Here is an 18,747-nt window from a genome sequence, read left to right as displayed (position 1 = left end):
GTTCTATAATCACCATCTCATTTGATCCTCACAACAACCCCAAGAGGGAGGTGTTATTATCGTCCCCATTTTAGCAATGAGGAGGCTGAGGTGAACTGAGATTAAATGACCTGGCCAGAGTCCCACAGCTAGTGTCTGGGGCGGGGATCCTGCCTCCAGGTCAGGGCCCTCTACCTCCTCTGCCACCAAGCTAGCTCTGCTTCTCTTCACGGATCCCCAGCAAGCCCACTCCCCCTCTGCAGGTCACTGAGGTGGACAGACTCCGCCGTGGGGGGCCCACTCATGTCCGCTCCATAGGAGGCCCAAGCCTCCCACAGCAGAAGTGACCACCTGTCCGCAGGAGCATCTGCATGGCACCAATGCCCGTCTGTGCCTTACTGTGGGCACTGGCTATGCAGAAAACAGGCAGAGCGGCAGCACTTCTGTGAGAGACAAGACTGGGGAACCTGCCAAGGAGGGAGGGCCTGCCTTTAACCACAAATAGGGAGGATCCAGGGCAGCTGGTCCCAGACCACCGGGAGGGGAATGTCTGCGAGCCGGGAGCCGCCCCAGGACCAGGGGGCTCGGAGCCTGGCTGCTCATCGTTACTAGGGGGTGGCCTGGGAGGTGACACTCACTAATGCTAAGGGTTTCAGAGCAAGACTTCGAGAGCCCAGGGCAAGGTCACCTTGAGATGGTGAGCTGTTGTGTAGAGTTTTCCACACCCATCGTAGTCGCACCGAAAGGTCTTTTCTCCGCTTTGCTGTGATTTTGCAGTGACTCTCGTCCCATGTCCATGTAACACAATCTGAAAAAATGATTGAAGTGACAATTTTCAAAGTAAAAAAATTAAAAACGACCTCAGATTCCGTCCCAATCTCATGAGAAAGGAGGTTAGTGCCAATATTGGGGGAGTCTGAACATAGGATTTCCTCAGTTTAGGGCATGTCTCCCCCACATCCAGAGGGGGGCCTTTGACTGATGCTCTTCAAGCTGCCTGCACCCTGAGAGAGTGAGCATTTTACTTGGATCAGCAGCTAATATATATATCAGAGACAGAAGCTGAACCCAGGTCTTCCAAGCCAGGTCTTCCAAGCCAGGTCTTCACCCTCCAGCTCAGCTGGATAAAACACCACATGAAGAAGGCAACGGATTTGCTCCCCCTACTGCCTGAGATTGGGATGGTGTTCAGGCCAATGATTCCACAAGGTCCCGGGGGTAATGGGCAAAGTGTGGTCAGATAAGTGGCTGGTGAGATTCCCTTCCTTTCCCTTCTCATTCTCTCCCAGAATAAAACTCCTTTCCTTAGTCACACCTGCCTTATGTGTACTGTCTTTCTCTATTAAAAAATAATAAGCAACTTGAGGACTGAGACCAGTTCTTTATAAATTTTTGTATCAGGTAGAACTTATCATGGTACCTGGTAGCAGTAAGTATCTAACAAATGTTATCTTCTCCTTTTATTCTTTCTTTTCTTTTGTCTCTTTCCTTCCTGTCTTCTTTCTTCCTTTTCTAAATATAAAGCTGGAAGAAGACTTAGAGGCTATGTACTCCAATTCCAATCCTAAATACTGACTTCTCCTTTATTGAAGAAAGTCAAGGTCCTCATTCACAGAACCATATCCCTATTCCAAGGTTGATGAATCAAATTAGGCAAACCCAACTTTCAGATAAACATGAACAAAAAGAGCCAATCTCATTAAGGAAAATTCCTGTGGCAAACTCCTCCTATGCTCCCAAGATGCTGATGTCACAGATTTCAGTTACATTTTACTATATTATGGACTCCCCACTTTAAGAGAAATTTTAAATGAAAAAATAATTTTAGAGATTTCTCCCCTGAGACCTATAACCAACTCTTTGTGCATATGGATATATTTAAGTGGATGACTTTAGGATGGCTACATCTCAAGGGGTTGAGATAAACAGAGTTTTGTAATACCAGTTCTCTCTTACCAAGTCTAAAAACACAAACAGTTGTATATTCTGCACATGTCAGAAGAATGAAAAAAATTCCAGGCCTTGAAACCAAAGATTCCAGGGTAATACAGCATATCTGCAACATCTTAGTTGGAAGAGCCGTATTCCCAAAGCCAATCCATTTACTCCAGCCCATCTCTGGACAACCATTTCCTGTCCATCACTTGCTGCAGCAGACATCAAATGGCCTTCGCTAGAAGCCCCCCAGGGAGAAGTACTGGCTGCCTCTTGAGGAAGCCCAATTCATTTTTAACAGTTCTAACAGCTAGTCAGCTTTTTGCCTTCAGTGAAACACAAATTTGCTTCTCTGCAGCTGCTATTGGTTATTCCTGATTCTCCTCTTTGGGTCAAAGGAGAACAAATCTGAACAACTCTTTTACCTTAGAGCAGGGGTCCTCAAACTACAGCCCGTAGGCCAGATGCAGCAGCTGAGGACATTTATCCCCCTCACCAAGGGCTATGAAGTTTCTTTAGTTAAAGGCCCACAAAACAAAGTTTTTGTTTTTACTATAGTCCGGCCCTCCAACAGTCTGAGGGACAGTGAACTGGCCCCCTATTTAAAAAGTTTGAGGACCCCTGCCTTAGAGGGCCCTTGAATTACCAGAAGACAGGTAATTCATTACATGGGCCTGTATTCTTTTCTTTTCTGAATAAATGATATTCCCAGCTCCTTTGACTGACCTCCATATTGCATGACATTGAGGCCTTTCATCATAATGATTGCCTTCTTCTGGAGAATATCTGACTCATCAATGTTGTTTTAAAAATGTAGCATCCAGAACTGAGAATAATGTTTGAAATGTGGTCTGATTAGGGAGAGGAGATATCTCCTACCATAGTTCTGTATCCCAAGCCTCTCTAGTGGCAGTCTAAGATTGCACTAATATTCTTAGCTCTTAGATCACAGAGTCTGTAGCCTACTGAAATTCCCAGAATAAATTGCTTTCCAGCTGTGCTTCCCTCATCTAGTACTTGTGAAGTTGATATTTTTAAATCCAAGCATAAGATTTTATATTTGTATCTATTAAATTTTTCTGAATTTGATCTGTCCCAGTGTACTAGAGAACCTGTCTAAATGTTTTAAAATCCTGATTCAGTCTTATGTTTTAGCTGTCCTTTCCAACTTTGGATCATGTGTAAATTTGTTAAGTGTGACATTCCTCCTAGTTTGTATCTCCAGTAAGTAGTGCTAAGAAAAAGGACAATTGCAGCAGTCATGAATAGAGAACCCATTCTAAAAACAGCAATTCTTTTGGAGGAAGTTCCAAGAAATTAAGAGTTTCTTCATGAGATTCCTGGGCCCAGACACAGAATAGCTCCTATAAGGTATTAGGACAGTCCAAAAATGTATGATCAATGCACAATCAAAAGTTATAGGCTCTGCTATTTCACTAGGGACATTTGCCTCAGAGTCCTGAAGGAACAAAGAAATGATGTTTATACAGTTGAATACCCATTGGCAAGGGTCAAATGAACTCAAGTCAAGATCTTTGTAAATTTCCATACCTGCATTTTCTTGTCCTGCTCATTTTCACCTATTATCCCAGCACCAGTTACAGTGTCGCTTCCATCAATAGACACCTGGAAATAAAGATCAGAAAATAGTTAATTTTTAAATTAAGAAAACAATGGAACGTCTAAGATGCACATTTTCTAAGTTCTGGAAATATACTCTAAATACAAATATGCTCTTTGTTATGCTTCATAATCCATAACAGGGTTCTCCTCACATTCTTTCTTTCTTTTTTATTTTAATAGTATTTTATTTTTCCAATTACATCTATAGATACTTTTCCACATCCATTTTTCTAAGATTTTGAGTTCCAAATTTTTTTCTCCCTCCCTTCAGTTCTTTCCCTCTCTGCAAGACAACAAGAAATCTTGTTATATATGTACAATTCTTTTAAATGTATTTCCATATTAATCATATTATGAAAGAAAAATCAGAACAAAATGGAAAAACCACAAGAAAAAAACAAGCAAAAAAGGTAAAAAATATGTGCTTTGATTCACAGTCTCCAAAGTTTTCTTTCTGGATGTGGATAACATTTTCCCCATCCTAAGTCTACTGGATTCATGTTGGATCACTATATTGCTGAGAAGAGCTTAGTCTATCAAAGTTAAAATCTCACACAATCTTACTGTTACTGTGTACAGTGTTCTTCTGGTTCTGCTCATTCTACTTATCATCAGTTCATGTAAATCTTTCTAGGCTTTTCTGAAATCAGCCTGCTCATTATTTCTTATAGAACAATAATATTCCATCACATCCATATACCATAACTTACTCAGCCATTCTCCAACTTAGGCAACCATTCAATTTCAAATTCCTTGCCACTAAAGAAAGAGGTGCTACAAAAATGTTTGTACATGTGGGTCCTTTTCCCTCTTCTTTCATCTCTTTGGGATACAGACCCAGCCTACTCACATTATAAGTATTTGCTAAATTCCTACATGTAGGGGCCCTATTCTGGGAGGTATGTTAAATTCTAAGACAAAAATAAAATACCCCCTTTTCTTATAAAGCTTATGCTATATAGAAATGGGACAAAAATGTACCTATCATAAAGTATTAAAATATATAAAATGCTTAAGAGGAAGTGCCACCTGAGTGTAGCTATAAATTTGTGCTATTTTTCATGCTCTTATTTATTTATTTTTCTTTCAAAGAAATATCATTTTAAGGGTGCAGGGATTACTCAAAGGTACTAATTTGGGCTAACATGATGAAGTTGATGGCCTTCCCATTTCAAACTAATCCCTTACCTTTGCGGCATATTGTTCCAAAGCACTTATGGTATCAGGGTCAATAGTGGCATCCCCTGTGTGCAAGCCTGCCACGGTGCCATCTGACTGAATAGCCAAGATGGTATCAGACTGGGGAACTTGTACAGTATGGTGAATGTAGGCAGTGGTGCCATCCTCCAACTGGACGGCCTGCAGTGCACTCTGGTCATAACTATCTGAGATATAAGGTTAAAAAACTGTGAGAAAGATGACAAGAATCTGGCACGCAATCAACAACTGCATCCTAGAGAGACCCAGAGAGGCAGGACAGTGACAGAATATGAACATGCAGGTCACAATAACAACACATAGAAGACTTAGTAAACACCCTCCTTCCCATTATCTATTGACCTTCTTCTACCTATGAGTAACCAAATCTCATTAATATTATTTAATTCTTCTAATATAGGCATAAATAATTTCAGCTATGCTTTTGGGTTACATGATTCCTAAGTGACCTTTCAGAATTAACATTTTATAATTTAATTCATTTCAAATGAAAGGAGAACACAATGCAAGTTACAAAGATAGAGGAAAAAATGATAAACAGGAAAAAGCAATAGTTATTTCTCAAATCACAATTTCTATCTTTAAAAAGGTACACATGATGACTTTAATTCTGATCCATTCATTAATTTATTCAATAAGCAAGGAAGAGACCCCTGTATTCTGCCCCAGTCAGGATATATATATATAGATATATAGATATATATATAGATATATATATATATATCATTTTGATTAGGAATTGGGGGCTACAGTTTAGGAAAGACACTGATAACCTGGAAAATGTCTAGGGCAACCACAATGGTGAAAGGCCTCCACTCTATGTCATCTAAGAAGTGGATGAAAAAGCTGGGGATGGTTGCTCTGGGGAAGACGTAGGGACAAGATAGTGTGTCCTCTAGTATTTGAAGTCTGATCAGTCTTGTTCTTCTTGGTTCTAGAGGCCACAATGAGGAATGGATGAGATAAATTTAAGTTTGATATAAAAAAAAATATTTCCCACCAATTACAGCTATCCAAAAGTTGAATGGTCTGCCTCAACTAGATAGCTAGTTCCTCCCCTTAGAAGGTCTTCAAGCAAAAGGGAGATAACCTTATGGGCTGTGTTATAGTGAAGTGGAAAAACACCCCAAAAGGGACCGTGAGAAAGATAATCTTGAATCTTTGTAGTTAGAAGTTTATTACTAGTTCTTCACTCCCTAATGCAGATGATATTTTTAACAACCAGATGTGCTGTCCTAAAAAACTGAGACCTTGACAACCTGATAAGCTTAAAGAAATACTGTTTATTGCTGTCTGGGAATGACACCATTAGAGTGATAACTTTTTGCCTCCTGTTTAGAATAGAAATTCCTTTTATTATGACAAATGTATCAAGAAACATTTTGATGTCTCTCTCTTCTTTCTATAAATATGTGACCATTCAATCGCTGACTCCCTTGTTCTGGTGGGGTTTAGCTGCTAGCTAGCAATAAACGTTCTTAAATTTTCATTATCTTGGCTGCCCTGTGTTTTCTCTCGCCTGGGCACTTCAGTAGTAGGGATTGTTTTTTGGTTCTGAGGAGGATTATATAGTCACTAAGGGTCCTCTAACTCTGAAATCCCTCTGTTGAGCACCTACTATGTGTATAGTACTGGCTTAAGTGTTTTGGAATATATAATGATAAGCACATTGTGTGTCTGTATGTTGCTTACATGCGAATGGAGAGTCCCATATGAATACAAATAATTATAATACAAACCAGAATGTTACCAGATTGCAATCTATTTAATGGCCAAAGCTTTTCCCTTTTGTACTGCCAGTACCAAGCATGTCCCCTGCACAATGTAGGTAATCACCATTTCTTAAGTTTAACTGACAAATAATTGCTTTAAAAGCAGTATAAAGCTGATCCCTCTACCTTTCTCAAGTAGCTCAGTGTCTGGCCTGATTCAATCTTACTCTTTAACTCCAATGCCCGCACACATAGTCAGAGGCATTAATTTCCACCCAGATGGTGCCTCAAAGACTGTTCATTAACCTTCTCAGTTTCCATGAACTTCTTCACTCTGCTTCCCACACAGCCATGCAGTCACCTTACCCTCTTCCTCTCCATTGACTCTCTCCATTTCCACTTGCAGTCAATGATCATGAGTGGATTTCTACAATGTCTCTCCTGTCTGTCTCCCACTCACAAGCACTATTACAAGAGCCTCCTCCAACTGGTCTCCCTTCTTTAATCTATTCTCCACACTGATGCCAAAATAACCTTGGCAAGTCACAGGCCTGCCATGTTCTATTGTGCTCAAAAGCTTCCCCATCCCATCAAGGTTCTAGGACAGGGGTCCTCAAACTTTTTAAATAGGGGGCCAGTTCACTGTCCCTCAGACTGTTGGAGGGCTGGACTATAGTAAAAACAAAAACTTTGTTTTGTGGGCCTTTAAATAAAGAGGCTTCATAGCCCTGGGTGAGAGGGATAATCGTCCTCAGTTGCCACATCTGGCCCCTGGCCTTAGTTTGAGGACCCCTGTTCTAGGACAAATGCTTCAGGTTGGCATTTCAAGTCTTTCCCAATCTCCGGGGGAGCTCACAGTGCAGGGTGACCTTTCTTACATTCTGACAGTCAGATCTGCCACAGACCATCAACTCTTCTCTCAGTTCAGTATTTTGTCTCCTCCCATTTTATCTAAGAGCCCACTTTGGGGCAAGCTGTGCCCCCATGCCTGAAATGTTCTTCCATACCATGCCTTTCAGAATTCTTAGCTTTCTTCAAAAAGTAACTCAGGTGCCCCAAACTGTGGGAAGCATTCCTGAGCCTCCTCCTTGTCACTGCCCTTCTTCTCTTTGTAAGCTTCTTGAGGGCAGGAGCCAGGTTCTTGCCTGGGATGAGAATGCCCACATCCTATTACTTATAAAGATAAAATACAAATTCCTTTGAGTTGCTATCTTTTCAAACTTTTTTCACAATCAGCCCATTCTTGACCACTTCTAGGGATCATGAGCTCATCAGTCCATTCCAAAGCTGGATGGCTCTGATTATTTAAAAAAAAACAAACAAAAAAAACTGCCCCTTTCTAAGGCCCATTCTCTGCAGCTTCTTCAACATGGGACAGCTCTTAAATAACTGATTCAAATATTAAGTCTATCCCAAATCTCTTCTCCTTTATTTGTATCCCACATGTTCCCCAAACTATTTTACCTTTGGAGGTGTGATGAATAAAAGCAGTAGTTCCATCTTCCAACTGAACTGCCTGTCCATCTTCTAGACGCAAACTATCCCCTGCTCCAGAAGAAATACTTAAAGTTAGGTCTCAATTTTCCCATTCTGACAATTTTTTTGAGAAAAGAATACCACTGAGGAGGCATTAAAAACTTGAACAAACAACATACTCTACTTGTAAGTCCTTTAACATTTAGATTATGTTAGTAAATGTCAGGGTGAATTAATTAAAACTAAGAGGCATCATGACGCAAGTACAAAATAGCCATCTGCCCCACTGGTAGGGGATGTTATGAGAACCCTCCAAAAGAGACGATTCCCACAGCCTTTATTTTGGACAAAACGTGTTCAGGCCAGCTGTTCGCTTTCTCTCCAGAGCCACGAAGCACTACCTCGATCCAGGGCTGCCCAATGCAATGTTATCTCACACCCACTCCTTTTGTTAACAAGGACAAGGGGGCCTTGATTCCTACATGCACGTAGGAGAGAGAAGCGATCCTCAGGAGAGCCCTGTTATTGTTTTTTAAACACTTACTACTCTTAGGTATGGGGAAATGCTGGACATAGGCAGCAGAACCATCTTCAAGTTGAATAACCTGGCCATCCATAAGTTTTCCATCTGAAACAGAAGATTCAGGTACTGATAAACAAATGCACACTAAATTTATATGACCACACATAATTCTTCTCCCTAGAATACTGAGGAAGTCCACAATGTATTTGGTGGGGATGCAGAACAAGGGATCTAACCTATATTATTTGTTAACAAGAGTTTTCTTTTTCTTTTTTTTTAAATTCAGTGGATGTTTATGTGGAGGGAGTATTTGGGGAGAAAAGGATTTTTGTTTATTGAAATAAATGAAATTAAAAAAAAACAAACGATACATTCTATGTGCAAAACTGTTTGTGGCAGCCCTTTTTGTAATGGCTAGAACCTGAAAACTGACTGGATGCCCATCAGTTGGAGAATGGCTGAATAAGTTGTGGTATATGAATGTTACGGATTATTACTGTTCTGTAAGAAATGACCAGCAGGATGATTTCAGAAAGGCCTGGAGAGACTTATATGAAATGAGGCTGAGTGAAATGAGCAGGACCAGGAGATCATTATATACTTCAACAACAATACTATATGATGATCAATTCTGATGGACATGGCTCTCTTCAACAATGAGAGGAACCGAATCAGTTCCATTTGTTCAATAATGAGGAGAACCAGCCCAGCAAAAGAACTATGGGAAATGAGTATGAACCACAACATAGCATTTCCACTCCTGCTGTTTTTGTCCGCTTGCATTTTTGATTTCTTTCTCAGGTTATTTTTACCTTATTTCTAAGTCCGATTTTTCTTGTGCAGCAAAATAATTGTATGGATATATACACATATTTTGTATTTAACATATTCTTTAACATATTTAACAAGTATTGGTCTACCTGCCATCTAGGGGAAGGGGCGGGTGGAAGGAAGGGAAACGTTGGGACAGGATTTGCAAGAGTCAATGCTGAAAAATTACCCATGTATATACCTTGTAAATAAAAAGCTACAAAAAAAAAAAAAAAAAAATGATACATTCTATGCAAATTTTTCCTCTATTAATTCCTTCTCCAATTTTTAGCTCCAAGAGGCCTTCAGAGATGAGAAGTACTATACTTGTGAGTAAACCCTACGCTAGCAGGGGACTAACTGTGACCCAGCTGGGGCTATTGGGACAGCTGGGACTTTTCTATTGACTCATTTACAAAAAGAGGGAAAACTCTTCCCTTTTTATGAATAATCACTTAGATCTAAAGGATTTTCAGGGAGCTGTATTCTCATTAAACAGAAAGCACAAAACAGACATTGCCTTAAGTTTTAAGTACCACAAACAATAATTGCACACACTTTTATACTCGTTTGCCTATCTTATTTTTAGGGATAATATTAAAAAAAAAAAAATCCTACAATTTGAGCTATGAGAGATACCCTAAGAGAAGACCTTCAGGGTAGGAAGGGCTCTTAAAAATTACCCTGCCTTGCCTCCTCATAAATATCTGGTTAGCAAAGAGTTGCTGAAACTAAGTTTTATGATTTCAAATGGTAACATTTTTCAAAACAAAATTTATTTTAATCCAATTCAGTTTAAAATAGAATCATATGCCATTTGATACCACAAAGAAGCAAAAGATGTGTATATGAAAATATTAATATCAATGGCAATGATAATAAGCTAACATTTATATAATAATTTAAGATGTATATAGTACTTTACATATTATTTCATTTGATCTAGAAAAAAATCTCCCTTTGAGGTAAGTGCTATTATTGTATACATTTTTCAGATGTAGAAACTGAGGCAGATAGATGTTTAAGTGACTTGTCTGGAGTCATGTAGCAATTGAATGTCTTCAGAATTTTTTCCTGACTACAAGTACAACACTCTTGGCCACTGTGCCATGTAGCTGCCTCTGGGAAATTAAGCTCCCACCAAAAGGGCAATGAAACTTAAGACCACTAGCACTCCCAGACAGAGGTCAACAAGCAAATGGTTGTGACTTGGTCACAGAGGCTGTTCCTACCTTTGGAATTGTGTTGTATGTAAGCTGTGGATCCATCTGCAAGGGTCACTGCTTGTAAACTGACACCTTCCATGTTTTCCAGATTGTCACCATCTATGAAAAGCAATATCCATATCAAACTGCTTGCCTTCTTAAGAAGGGGTAAGGGAGAGAATTTGGAACTCAAAAATCATGAAATAATGAATGTTAAAAATTGTTTTCATATGTAACTGAGAAAAATAAAAAAACAAAGAAAGAAAACAAACTCCAACACATTCCTTTCATTTTGGAGGATGGATTTGAGTCTACAGATCTTAGCAAGGATGGCTCAAGCCATAAGCTCTCAAGTACAGTGGGCAGAGCTCTAGGAAGCTTCTTAGGATATTCCCATCCAGAATCATGAAAAATGGCTTTAAAAGGCTTAAGCATGCTCCAAAACTTGAGCATAAATTGACTTTTACACCTCTGAGTAAACAATGATGGCTCCCATTTGAAGGACTAGCCAAAAATCATGACTTTGGAGGGATGCCCTTGGAGAAGTATCTCTTAACAGGATCAGAGAAGAGTTCCCCTAAACAGCTTGCAATAGCATGATTAAAAACATCCCAATGACTAGAGGACCTCATAGAATCTATTGCAGCTTGCAGATGCTGAGGACATTTTATTTTTTTAAAATTTTAATAAAATTTATTTAATATTTCCCCCAGTTACATGTAAAACAAAATTTTAACATGTTTTTAAAACTTTGAGTTCTAAATTCTCTCTTCCTCCCCCTGCAAAAATTGGTGTATGACATTTTAAACAATTATTTGAGAATAAGTAATATCTTCCCTCCTACTCCCCTCCTCCAAAAAAAAAAATATCAAAACAAAACACACACACAATACGTCTGGAAATGTGTTCTGCACTTACTAATCAAACTGCCAATCTCTTTGCTCCAGGTCTATGTGTCAGTTCAGTAGTAACTGTGTAACGGAGCTGCACTAGAGGTTACATAGCACAATTACTCACCTGCCACAGTTACGGCCTCTGTCAGGCAAAGAGTGACATGCTGAGCCTCCATTCCCCCGCCAGGAAACTCAGTCATTCCCTGAGAATCTCGATTTATCTGGGCTAATAACATGGTTTACCTTGAAATAAAAAGAGTTGCTTCAGAACCAAAAGGAGAGTACATGAGAGAAAAGTCCATAAATAACAAATATTTCATTTATAAAAACTGGCAAGGAAAGTCTAAAAAGATTCTTACCTGGCCCACAATTTTGCTTAATATGCAAAGCTAAAAGGATGACCCCCACAAATCCCAGGTCATATTCCTTTGGAGAAGTCAAACAAAACCCAGTGATGTAGTTAATAAAATTCCAAACACAATAGGTTCATAGAGATTTTCATCATCCCTTTCACAATCACTAGATTAGCAAGTCAGGGCTAAGTTTTTAGAAGCCTCTTCTATAGTATGACTTGGAGAGGTTCTAAGAACCTTCCCCCCAAACCTCCATCACCAGCCTGCTGCTATGGCTGAGATTCACCCTGGCAGAATTAGAGTTCTCCCCACCCTTGCAAGCTCCCTTGTCTCTGACTTGGAGAGTTGGCGAGCCTGGCTAGCTTAGGGTCTAAGGAGAGACAGAGCTGCTTGAATATAAAAGAGAGCGAGAACTGGTCAGCTCTGGCCACCTTTTCCACTGCTCCTTACCCCCACCACAGCTCCACAACTGGAGAAGAAAACTCGGAAGGAAAAAATATTACATGATAATGACAGTAGCAATGATGATGATCACAGTGGCCAAGACCAGAACTCCCCCCCCCCCCCCCCCCCCCCCCCCCCCCCCCCCCCCCCCAAGCCTCCAAACATCTGTCTCTGCTAACAGCCCCTAGCAGTCTGGCTTTGCTTCCTTTATTAGGACTTGTGGGCTCAGCCTCCACACCTTTCCCCATCATCCAGTCCCGCTCCACTCCAATACAGCCCCCAGTGGCTCCTGCCTCACCCAGGGTCATGTTTAGCACTCAAAGCTCCTCAGAATCTGGTCCCAGTTTACACTTCCAATGTTTTACAGACACTCCCTTTTGTGGCTTCTCTGGTCCTCCCATGCTGGTTTTCTTACACTTCCCCATTGGTGACATTCTCCATCTTCCACCTGTTTGTTGGCTTTGATGCTTAAAATGCATTCCTTCCCTCACCTCTGCCCCTTAAAACCAGCTTTCTTTCATAATCACCTCAAGTTCTAGGTCTGCTTGAAGCCTTCCCTGAGCCTCCTTCCCTCATGTTGACTTGCATTTATTTTTACGAACTTATGATACATGGTGTCTTCATGATGTGATAAAACCTTCCTGAGGGCAGGAATGGTGTCATTTGTGTTTCTGCGGCCATAATCCCTAACACAGCTTGACTACAGGCATCCAACAATGCTTGTTTGATTAATTGTAAGGAATGACAACTAAGAGGAACTCAAATATGAGGAGACCTGTATGTGAGGTCCCTTCCAGCTCCACACCAATGAGTATATGAATTAATGCAGTGACATCAGCCAGAAAACTAGCATAGTGATTACAATAATATAAATGGAGGGGAAAACCCTCAAAACAGAATTCTAAGTAATTTTAATGACCTCATTTGATCTCAAAGGACAGCTAACAAATCACACCTTCGCTCTCTTAGGAGAAAAGAGGGGGACTACAGGTACAGAGTGCTGACTGCAAACACTTAGATATGTTATTGTGCTGGCAGGTTTTAGTTTAACTAGTTTTCCTTGTTACTGGAAGAGCTCTAAGCCAGAGAAGTGGAGACCTATGTCTGAAAATGTGTTTTGTTTTGTTTAAGGATATATATATATATTTTTTTTTGAAAAAGAATTTTTTTTAAGTTATTTCCCAAGTACAAGTTACTTATTTTAATAAAATTGTTGTTTAGTCATATTTTCAGTCCTAACGCCATGATTTCATTTGGGGTTTTCTTGACTGAGTATACTGGAAAAATTTGCCATTTTCTTCTCCAGCTCCTTTTGCAGATAAGGAAATAGAGATAACAGGTAAATGATTCGTCAAAGGTCCCATGGTTAGTTCTAGGCCATACTCGAACTCAGGTCTTTCCAATTCCAGGCAGGTCCACTGTACCACCTAGCTAACCCTTTCTACCCTCCATCTGCAGTTCCACCCACAATGCTTCATTTCCTACCTCTGCGCCTTTGCCCTGGTTCTACCCCGCACCTGGAATGCCTTCCCTTCTCAGATCGCTGGTATTCTTCATGACTCAGCTCAAGTTTTTTCCTGCTCCCCAGGGTGCTGGTGCCTACCAACTAAGGTTTCTTAGTATCTCAAGGTACATTCCAATTTAATGTATTCACATCTTCCTCTTGCCTTGAGGGATAAGGTCTATTGATGCTTGTTTCTTCCTTACTCTCCAGCTTTAGCCAAGTATCAGGAAGGGCTTAGTAAAGAATTTTTAATTGACAGATTGGAGGATCACAAATTTAAAGATAAAAATGGATCTGAGAGGCCATCTCTCTGACCTTGTCAGACCAAGCTGAAGGCAGGCTCAGGCAAATTACATCACCTCCTGCCAAAACTAGGCAAGAAAGGAGAAGCAAAGGCAGTACTAGAAAGCAGCTCCTAACTCAGCAAATGTTTTTAAAATAGATGACTGAAATGATGGAGATATTTTACAATTGCCTAATACTTTGTCAGCCAACACCTTAACTGTCTGTATCAATGTACTCTCTAAACATACCTCAAAGACTGTATACTGTCAGATCTAAGCAATCCCAACACTCCTAAATGGTGAGGATAATGAAGGGCAGGAAGGAGCCATCTTGTGACTGCTTGTAATTTTCTTCTGCTAAAAGAGCTTTGTGTTGTTTTGCAGGAAGAGTGGCAGAAATGAGATAAAGATAAAACGGGGCTGGGGTATTTACCAGCAAGTAATTTCCTATATAAACCTTCATTTATACCAAATCTGAACACTAAGTTATAGGTAAAAATTGCTCTTCTGCAGTGAGATTTGATGCATTACAATTTTAAATACATTTTCCAACATTTTTAGAAACACACCTCACAAAAAAGTAGCCATTTGGTGGCCAGGATGACTATTAGGGCTCAATTCAAAATTATTAAACTTTTAGAAATGTTGTTTACAATGCTGGTTTTAAAATCCATTTCAAATTTATTTGCAATTATTTTCTGCTAATTGTCCAAAAGCTACTGGCCTACAGGCATACCAATCAAATATTTGGTTTATATCCCTAGTAACAGAGCCATAGTAAAATTGGTTAACAGTCTTCACTTAGTTTAAAAAATGAAACATCTATCTGTAACCACAGCCCAATAATAAGCTACATTGTTATCAAAATACAGTTTGGAGTGGTGTGAAATACAGTATGAAGTGGTATGATGAGAAAGTCAGAGAACAATGAAGTTAACTGGGTTTGTACCAGATGATTTATAATTTGCACCAACAATTCATTTCAAGTGAACTAAAAACCCTACTGTCTCTAAAATAGAAGAGTAGGAAATAAAATAGGAGGACTTCTATTTTTAACTTGAGAACATAAAATTGCACTGGTCTTGGAGTCCAGACGACTTGAGTTCAAATCCAGACGTGCATACTTGACATTTACTAGCCTTGTGACCCTAGGCAAGTCAATTTAACCCCAATTGTCTACCCAAAAAACAAAGAAAAGCAAGCAAACAAAAACCCAAACCAATCCTCAAACACACACAACTGGGAATGAAGGCATGGAATCATAGGATGGTGTAGATGGACAAGCTAAGGACTGTACTTTACTCCTGAAGCAGAAATAGAAGTTCCTCCCTCTCCCACAATATGGATGATTTCCCTAAGGAGAATTTATGCAAAGACAGACAAAAATCAAACATGATGAAAAGACAAGGACCAAAGTTTTGATCTGTACTACTGGAGATAAAGAAATCATGAATCTAAGTATCTAAGGAATGAAAGCATTAATTTGCAGAAGGAGAGCAAACCCAGATTTCCTCACTTCTCCCTGGGGGTTCTCACACTCAAGCTGACACATCTAGAAAGACCATTCTGGGTTGAAAACCCACTTGGTGCTGACTAGGCAAACCTCCAGTGCTCCAGCAGCAAAGCCTCTAATGCAGGGGTCCTCAAACTTTTTAAATAGGGGGCCAATTCACTGTCTCTCAGACTGGTGTTGGGCCGGACTATAACTAAAACAAAAACTTTGTTTTGTGGGCCTTTAAATAAAGAAACTTCATAGCCCTGGGGGAGGGGGATAATCGTCCTCAGCTGCTGCATCTAGCCTGTGGACATGAAACCAAACAAGAGGAAGGCCACAAACCCTTATAAACCAATGGAAAACTATATACTCCCAGATGCAGAGGACAGCAGAGGGAAAGGGGAGAATGGAGGGGGGTTCCTCCCCAAGGGTCCTTCAACAGAGCTGGCGGGCTTCTGTGATCACTGCCAGGCTCGGCCTCAGCAGGGATACTGCTCCAGGGCTGCCCTGGTCAGCTCAAGCTCCAGGGTACCTGTGGGGCTCAGCCCGAGGAAGAGTTCAGGAGCCCTTACTCCCATCCCAGTTAGGATAAAGGACTTCATTCTTTCCCTGCCTCCTTAAGAGAACTCATGGTGTGGTTTTCTGGGGTTTAGAATGAACACACACAAGTGCCTTCCTGAGTCTGCAGTCACACGTTATCTCGAAGTTCCGACAAATCTCCGGATGGAGCTGAAACACTGCCCATAGGCACAACCAAGCCATCTCCGCAGGCATCCCTGCCATTCAGCAGGGCCTCCGCCCCCCTACATTCCTATTAGTGACACTATTTACAAACAGAGACCACTTACAAAGGGCTTTCCTCACAACAGCTCCCCCTACATTCAGAGGAGGATCCAATCTGGATGGGCAGTTCTCTGTACCACCTCTCCTGCCATCCCATCCTAGGGATTTCCTCAAACTGAGATCCCAACCATCAGCATCTCATACTGGGTCCTTCTTGTGGGTGTCCAGTTTTTAACCCAAAGGACTAGAAAAAATATAGACTTGAGGAGTTGTGTGCAGATCTACGACACCAGGCAGGTCCAACAACTTTTTAAACAGTGATCTAAAAATTCTAATAATTATATTTTAACTCTAAGAAAATTCTAACAATTGTTTTCAATGAACATCTATTTTCTCTCTGTCTCATTTCCAACCCTTTCTCCCAATGAAAACGGGAAAAAGCAAAACCTTTTACTAATACACATTCTAAGCAAAACAAATTCCTGCATTGATCACAGCCAAAAAAAATCTCATCTCCCTCTACAGCTGAATCCCGCACTCCCGTGTGCCTCAGTCATCACTGGTCCTCATTAGAGCCATCTACCTCACAATCTTGCCCTAGTGCATCTTTCCATTAATTAAGCAGTAACCTGATGCTTACTCACTTTGGTGTTTTATAGCTTTTATTACTGGCAAATTCTCTCTAATTTAATCATGAGAATTTAATTATGCGCATAGTACTGCAGATGTCTTTCCTTACCCAGGAAGTGAGGAATCAGTTTCTTAATATGGTGAAACTAAGACAAATTCGTTTTTTTGGGAGCAACTACTTGATGCCATGATAGCATTAGGAAGAACCTCTAAGTACACTGAAACATAGGCAGGTAGAACTTCTTCCATGACCCTGATGAAACTTAATACAGAGCAGCAAGAGAGAATATATTAGCAGAAGTAGGAGAAAGTTTCCTTAGTCTTTACTAAATTCTGACATAAGTAGAATTGAGTATCTAATTTTCAGGTAGGGAGCAGATTATTAATTTATTTCTTTGGGGCAGGGTCCTTTAACTGGAAGATGAAATACTAGAAGCAGGTTATGTAAGATTTTAGGTTTTTAGGATTTAAGATTTAGAAACGGGATGCATGCAATGGGCTGACAGAAAGAAGCTGGAACCTGTTTCCTGAAGGCAGTTGGGAGCTATACAGAGCCTGATAGGAGCAGGGGTTGGGGCTGAGACCTGTGGGACTGGACTCCTCATTCTCATCACAAAAATGACAACTTTGGATCAGAGCCTGAAGAGACATTCTGATGGACAAGGGCTTTGAGCAGCTTGGAAAGCTGAACCAGAATTGGGAAAGATGAAGAGGACAAAAAAAGTGCTGTATTCTGGCTTTCTTTCCCTGAGATGAGGAGCAAAAGGATGCTTCTGGAATGGCATCTGATGCCATCCACTTCTGAAAATGCTTCCTTTTCTTATCAATTTAAATATATATTTCATGTCTTAATAAAAATCCAGAGCTTGGATATTACTTTGTCCAAACGACATTTCATTTCATGGATTATGTGCCAATGTTGGTTTAAAAAACCCAAACAAACAAAAACAAACATCCCAACGGTCCAGGAGACACTCTAGCTCCCCCTAATCTTGCCACTGTTAACTGAAGATGAACATTTCTAATGGTATTCAGATAGGACCTTAAATAGGGAGGCTTGGGTGCTAAAACAGAAGAAGCTTAAGACAGTTTAAGATGTTGGGTGTGGTAGAATATGCCTATAATCTCCACTACCTGGGAGAGGGCAGATGGAATTTGGAGCTGTAATAGATTATCATGATCAGCTGTCTGCACTAACTCCGGCACCAAAATGAGTGGGTGGGTGGGGAATACATCAGTCAAGCTCTGGAGGAACTGATAAAATATAAATAACAAAAAAGGTCTAGTATTCAAAAAAAGGAGGGAGGCAAAGAGGGAGAGGAGGAATTTCTAAATGAAAGTAGATAATAGGATCTAACTGCCTGAGACAAGCTGGTAATTGGTTTAGTTTTTTTTAAATGTAAAATTGGTTTCAATGACCCTTATTTCCATTATGCTTTAATAATTACAATACAATTCCTCAGGCCAATCTTGTAAATTAGGTAATATTGAAAACATTTCTATTATTTCTATTTTCCGATAAGGAAACTAGCTCTTTCCCTCCCAGACTCAGCTCAAGTGTCATCATCAAGGTCCAGCTAGAATCCTGTCTTCTAGGAAGTCTTTTCCAATTCTTCTTGGTTTCTGGTGATTATTTCCTTCTTATCTTGTATATAGCTTTTCTATACATGTTTGTTTGAATGTTATATCCATCGGATTGTGATCTTGAAGGCAGAGGTGACTCTTTTGACTTTGCATCCCTGTGCCTGGCAGATGGGAGGTAACTTAATGCCAGTGACTGAGTGATTATCTCCCTAAGACTTTTCCCTAACCTATTCTCCCAACTGTCCTACTAGTTACTTTGGATGTCCCCTTTGTCCTTTTATCAGCATCAGCATATA

At 40.2% G+C, this 18,747-nt stretch overlaps 1 protein-coding gene across 4 annotated transcripts in view; it reads right to left on the bottom strand.

Annotated features, from left to right (window-relative positions):
* Nucleotides 1-18,747, bottom strand: part of ZNF143 (zinc finger protein 143) — a 39,741-nt gene that overhangs the window by 16,782 nt on the left and 4,212 nt on the right. For 2 of the 4 annotated variants that reach the window (XM_031943155.1, XM_031943156.1), the window contains 7 exons: nt 11,499-11,617; nt 10,509-10,601; nt 8,488-8,571; nt 7,932-8,015; nt 4,726-4,922; nt 3,466-3,540; nt 668-787 (listed from right to left, as the gene is read on the bottom strand). In XM_031943155.1, coding sequence (XP_031799015.1) covers nt 668-787; nt 3,466-3,540; nt 4,726-4,922; nt 7,932-8,015; nt 8,488-8,571; nt 10,509-10,601; nt 11,499-11,610 — 765 coding nt within the window. In that variant the 5' untranslated portion in view covers nt 11,611-11,617. Of the gene's footprint in view, nt 1-667; nt 788-3,465; nt 3,541-4,725; nt 4,923-7,931; nt 8,016-8,487; nt 8,572-10,508; nt 10,602-11,498; nt 11,618-11,733; nt 12,293-18,747 lie in introns of those variants that run through there. The other 2 variants (XM_031943157.1, XM_031943158.1) reach the window with 2 other exon arrangements.

This window comes from Sarcophilus harrisii, chromosome 6, assembly GCF_902635505.1.
Source record: "Sarcophilus harrisii chromosome 6, mSarHar1.11, whole genome shotgun sequence".
Classification (NCBI taxonomy): domain Eukaryota; kingdom Metazoa; phylum Chordata; class Mammalia; order Dasyuromorphia; family Dasyuridae; genus Sarcophilus; species Sarcophilus harrisii.
Note: the sequence above shows the minus strand (reverse complement) of the source record. Positions and strands in the feature narration are given on the sequence as shown.